This window comes from Anguilla anguilla, chromosome 2, assembly GCF_013347855.1.
Source record: "Anguilla anguilla isolate fAngAng1 chromosome 2, fAngAng1.pri, whole genome shotgun sequence".
NCBI lineage: Eukaryota > Metazoa > Chordata > Actinopteri > Anguilliformes > Anguillidae > Anguilla > Anguilla anguilla.
The window spans coordinates 32087533-32093532 of NC_049202.1; the positions used below are offsets into that span (position 1 = coordinate 32087533).

At 39.5% G+C, this 6000-nt stretch overlaps 1 protein-coding gene across 1 annotated transcript; it reads left to right on the forward strand.

Moving 5' to 3' along the window:
* Window positions 1-1646: 1646 nt before the first annotated feature.
* On the forward strand, window positions 1647-5533 carry si:ch73-141c7.1 (coenzyme Q-binding protein COQ10 homolog, mitochondrial). Its single transcript, XM_035403246.1, has 5 exons — window positions 1647-1916; window positions 2484-2636; window positions 2959-3151; window positions 3608-3709; window positions 4999-5533. Exons 1-5 carry the CDS (start codon window positions 1813-1815, stop codon window positions 5155-5157), a joined length of 711 nt encoding a protein of 236 aa, XP_035259137.1. The 5' UTR covers window positions 1647-1812; the 3' UTR covers window positions 5158-5533.
* Window positions 5534-6000: the final 467 nt, after the last annotated feature.

The following is a 6000-nucleotide window of genomic DNA, read 5'->3' on the forward strand; positions in this document are numbered from 1 at the left end:
AAGACACTGTTCTGCCATTGTCAGAGTAGATTAAGAATCACGGATAAAGTGGCTACAGTATTCCATAATTAGATGGCCCGTCTTTTTCACTCACTATTTATAGTACAGGTGCAACTTATTCAAATTCCTCTGTTTTTGGTGTAGTTGCTCCCTACATAAAAACTGGCATTGATGTCGATTTAAACACCGCTGATGTGTGAGGACTATTTAGCTATAAACCTTTGCACAAATTGTGCCTCAAATAAAAGTTTATATTTCTGGAGAATCATTGCCTCTACATTTAGACCGTTGAGGCACGTATAGTTATGAAACTGTAGATAAAATGAACTTTTGGCACATGCTGATCTGCTATTCAATGTGATCGACAATAAATTGTATGACTAAAACTTATTACTAATACATTGTCTTACAATGCTCTTTTGAGTCATTTAAGTAATTTCTCATGAAAATTGCAATAAGAAAATATTTTTGTGACTTTCCACCTCCACATGCTTGTTTTGTCCTTTAAAAATGTAAGAAACCCCTCAGATACACCAAACGGCGCTTTCATGTCACCAACAGCAAGAAACAAAAACTTGTCACATTGAGGGAACCAACTGTAAGAAACCCCTTCACAAACCAAACAGTATCTGAGTGGCGAGAGAACGTGTAGTCTGCTACAGGAACGGGATTAATTTAATGTTATCTTGATAATCTGGCTCCAAAATTGTGTTTTAACCCTTTCTCTGTGCTAACAGTTATGCATAGACTGCTGTCTGCCAGTGGTGTGGCTCTATACGGACCGCTGTTTAACTTGGTAGATGCGAATGCATCTCTGGCTTGTGTAGCCTGCACAAATACAATTCTGTATCCTGCTATGACACTGTGACTGCAGGGTGCAGATATCTTGAGTTCTACTGTATGTGTATGTTAGGACCTTAAAACCTCTCAGTGTGCAGTGATAAGAGTCAAAGAGGAATGTCAGGTTAAAGTGAATGCTATTTAAAGTGAATGTGTTTAGTAATAATGACACTATACAATGGTGCAAAATGTGAGTGGTGAAATAGCTATGCACATGTGCTTATGCGCAGGAGACCGTGTTGACGAGTCTGCTCAAACCATTGCACTCATCTCCTTATATACAAGAAGAAAAAAAAACAAGTCATTAAATAAAGACACAATGATGACAAAACAGTACAACAATGAATCCTGCGTGTGCCATCTCTGTAAGCATATCACACTGGTTTAACCTTTGTAGCTGAGACACCAACTTATTCCCCATGACATCGGTTTTCCAACTATGCAAAACATGATTACACTATTATGTAGAACCTTTTTTCCAAGAAGTTTTGCATAATGCTGATCCAATCGGATGCTTTGCAACTGAGCACTGTCTTTTAATCACACTTGCTAAGTCCCTGTCAGCACAGCAAACAGTCTGTTTTCTTACAGGGTCTGATAAGAGGCAGACTTCTGTGAACCGCCCAACAAATGTATTGCTGAAGTTCATCTGTATTTACTGTTAAAGCTGTATACTCACAGTCCTAATTAACGTTTGACGACATCTGCGTCAGTTATTTGTTGCGCAACCATCAGAGACAGTTTTATCAAAGTATCTCTGGTACAGTTCAAACACTTCCTGTGGACGTCCCGATCCTGCTCCACGACGGAGAACATAATACGTCACAGTGCAAGGGTTCACCCCAGTTAGGGACAGCACTTAATACGACTGAGCTGAACTAGTGTAGACACCGGTTTCAGAGGCACATGTCTCGATTATTGCATTATATTTAAAATTTATTAGAGGTCGTTCTCCGAATCTAAAACCATAAAATGACGAAAAAAACTGCTCCAATTTTCATGAAAGCACTTGTTGAAATGACGGATTTTCACTTTTCCAAATTTTTAAAAGGAAACTCGGGGAAAACGAATTTAAGGTAAGATCACCATTGTGTAGCCATATAGGGCTAACATTATCATTTAAATAAAATATAGTTTATGGCGTAGCCATATAGGTATATAGTCAAATGACCGATATTAATGTACTGGTTTATTTAAAATTCGTTGGTTTGAAATCGAATTGGGCTACTGATGTGGTAAATGAATGGGGATTTTAAGTCTGGTATCGTATTAATTGTAAACCTATAATTCAAAATAAAGTCACGAGACGAGCGCACGAGACAAAGGGAAGGCGTACGCTATTATAGTTGTCAAATGACTGAAAAATTTGAACAATCCCTTTAAAATCAATCCCTTCATATACCAAATAGCCCATTTTTACCTACTGCATATGGCATGTAGACGACGTACTCGGATTTGTCAATAAAGAAGTAATTAGACCAATAGCTGTTAAATATCAGGGATAGCATCTCTCGACATGTAAGAAATATAAAAATTAAAAATAATAATCAAAAGTAAATTAAGAACATAATCGTTGTTTATTCATTGAAGTTCACTACCTGTTGACTAGGTTGAAACTGAATTTTTACTTTGCGCCCCCTCAGGCCTATCAGTTCCTATGCCATTCTGGCCCCCAAACACGCGAGTGTACTTCCCCCTCCTGCTAACCCAGCATGCACGCCCAGCTGTGGCTTCATCAGCCTGGCCTCTCCTCTCACCACACGCAGAATGGAGTACTCTGAGAACCGCAACCTCAGGTGAGAATCACTATTCACTATTTCCTCTCACGATAAAATGCTCATCCTGTGTGCAGTAAACCTCATAGATGCATGTAGGACTAAGATAAATGTGTATGGCTTGTATCCAGCCATCACTTTCCCTATATTTTTACGCATAGTTAAATAAAAACCTTCTCTTATCAATTAACCTGTTCTCTTATCAATTTAGAAAATGTGGTGAAACAGAGCACAGAGAGGAGACTTTGCACCTCATTTCCCAGCAGGGCACAGAATCATGGTGTGTCATGTCAGGGGGTAGCAGTGGCTGTTAAAGTAACATTGTGGCATTCCATCACTCCAGATACTCTCCTGAGCAAATGTACAATCTGGTGGCCAGCGTGGACAAGTACCATCAGTTTGTGCCATGGTGCAAGAAATCAAGGGTGCGGAAGGGGCTGAATGGGGATGTGAGGGCTCAGCTGGAGATCGGCTTCCCTCCCCTTGTGGAGCGCTACACGTCAAATGTCACTGTGGTGCCCAACCACCAAGTCAGAGTAAGTCTGTCTTCAAGTTTGTGCCTTCACTGAGGAGGTCACATAATAACAGAAACTGAAACATTTCATATTTGCCGAGGTTCAGAGGTCCAGGGTTCAGAAAGTCCCACCATGTGTTTCTTCCACCTATGAACTCAGCCAGCTGATTTCACTAATTATTAATCCCGGCTGAAGAATTGTCCTAATTAGAAAATCCAAGTGATTTGGACAAAATACTGGGGAGGGGAGGACTTTTACTTTCGGAACCTGGATTTTACACCACTGCTAAGATCTGAAATTAAATGTACCTTCCAAGATCAGATAAAGATCATTCCAAGAAAGATAACCTTGTGGTCTTAAGTACATAAATTTGCCTTGGTTACACTTCCACAATTTCAAAGATTAGCATGGCTTTTTTAATTGATTAGCTGATTTGTGCCAGCATTGGAATGGTGGTAATATAATGTTTGTTTGCAGGCTGTCTGTACAGATGGGTCCCTTTTTAGTCACCTGGAGACAGTGTGGAGTTTTCTTCCTGCGGTACAGAACCAGACCAACTCTTGCAATGTGGAATTCTATGTGAGTCCTCAAATTTACACAATTTCTGATTTATTCTTTGTTTGAAATCATATTATCTCAGTGTTACCATGTGTTACCATGTGCTGCATAGCATTTGTTATAGACATGGCTCAAGATAACCAACATCACTTAAAACGTTGAATTTAGGAAATAACAGAATATACACATTTTTAAAATGCTTATTTGAAATCTAAAATATTTTGCAACTGTCAACAAGGAACATATATCCCCTGAACCCGCTATACCTTTGAACACCTCATGAGGTCACATGGTGATCCAGGTTCCAGACTTCATCCCAGTCAGTCTTCTTCATTTTCATTTTTAATAAATTGGGTGCCCAACATGGAACTGAGCATGTCCAGTGCCCACCCTAATTTGGAGCAGCCAACTGTCTGCAATTGTAGCTGCATTCATATGCAAACCCCACTGTCGATTCAAGAGAGTGTAGACAGCCATGGTTCTCCCCTGAAACACACAAGTCTCCTTCATTTAGCACCGTAGAGTACAGCTAAACTTGCATTAAGTGGAGTTGGAGAACTGTCATATGCGGCTTTAAAATGCAGTCCACCATTGGCAGATCAATCTGCAGGGGTTGCTAGATAGCGATGAAACACAGACCTTTAACTGCCTGGACTGACTATACCCTGGGTAACATGATTGGCAAATGTGTATCACCCCATGGAGGTACCAGCCACAGTCGGCACTCGGCACTGGCATGGTCGGGATTCAATCCGAGACCATGCGACTCATCCATGCACTAGTGTGGTTGTGTTAACCAAATGAGCCGCCCATCTGTTCCATTTCAGTCTTAAACATATTTGTTCTTGAATTTCTGATGTCTGTATCCTATGCATACCGTTTGGATCTATTTTTACTGAACCTGGATAATCCCTGAGTTCCTCAAATAGCTGAATTTTATGAGGTAATGCTGAAATGCTGGACTGGGACAGCTGGCTGGGGCATTGTGACCTAAATACTTGGCAGGATTACCTGTGAAGGATTGCTGGACTTTTCTCTGAATGTGGCAGGATTACCTGTGAAGGATTGCTGGACTTTTCTCTGAATGTGGAAGCATTCAAGTACACTCATTGAGGAAAAACTGGTCAATGCCTTTCAATGGGAATTATTGCTAAGCACAAACTGTTTATGTTAATTAAAATTATTCTAGGGAAATTCCGTGTCGGCCTTATTATGTGATAGTGACTTTTAGGACTTTCAAGGGATGAGAGGTACAGTATCTGCCAGTTACCTTTATTTACCAGTGTCTAAACCACTTGTTTCATTTCCAGGTTTGTTTTGAGTTCAAGTCCCTACTGCACACTCAGCTAGCATCTGTGTTCTTCAACGAAGTGGTCAAGCAGATGGTGAATGCTTTTGAAAAGAGGGCGGACATGCTGTATGGACCCCAGTCTACCATCCACGAGGACCCACTTAACAGTGCAGTTTGATCCAGTTTTAATTGACTGAACTGACAGAAATGTCTTCTTTAAGACCCTCAATGCCCATGTCAAACGTGGTGCTACATAAGAAGACTGGCTCTTCGACGTTCAACTCTTCTGTGTCTCCAGGAGACTTAAAATGCTGCTTATTCTACCTACTTTGAAGAAATTTATTTATTTTTCTAGAGTAAATTATTGACTTGAATGTACATAACTTTTGTTAACGGTGGTTTTTAATTTATATTAAATACTGTTTTGAAACAAGATCAAAACAAATCTATGTATTAGTATGTTTTATTACTCTGCCAGACTTTGTAATTGCACACATTTATAACATATGACCTGTAATTGCTGTACAAGGTCAATATATGTTTTTATTTAAAGATGTCCATTTCCCTTTGTTTCCTTGTACCATGGTAGAACTTCATGACTAAAAATTGGGCAAATTCAAAACAGTTGTTCATTTTATCTATCTGAACTTACGAGGAACTTAATTGCATTATCCGAAGAAAAAAATTCAGTGCCAACCAAGCTGGATCCAAGTTGGATCATATGAACCAAGCTTGGTTCAGATGCACTTGGTCACAAGCATATTTGTTAATGCTTTGCCCCTTGTTTCTGTTATTACAAGCATTCATTCCATGAAACTCACATGGCTGGCTGTTACTTAATCGTAGTACACACACAGACCTCCAGAGGATTCACATTTTTATCGCAAAAACCATTTATATATCTTTTTTTAAACTGTCTTCTTCCCTGAATTTTCCAACAAAATATTTACACAAGAGTTTTGAAAATGTGATCCCTTCAATTAGTCTTGCCATCCCTGATATTCTGTTCTAATATCAGTAT

What these genes read in the sequence shown, in the direction of transcription:
- si:ch73-141c7.1 (XM_035403246.1), top strand. Translation starts at nt 1,813, where the DNA reads ATGACGAAAAAAACTGCTCCAATTTTCATGAAAGCACTTGTTGAAATG. An exon ending in TCTGAGAACCGCAACCTCAG is followed by an intron (nt 2,637 to 2,958) that starts GTGAGAATCACT and finishes CCATCACTCCAG; the next exon opens with ATACTCTCCTGAGCAAATGT. An exon ending in CTTGCAATGTGGAATTCTAT is followed by an intron (nt 3,710 to 4,998) that starts GTGAGTCCTCAA and finishes TTTCATTTCCAG; the next exon opens with GTTTGTTTTGAGTTCAAGTC.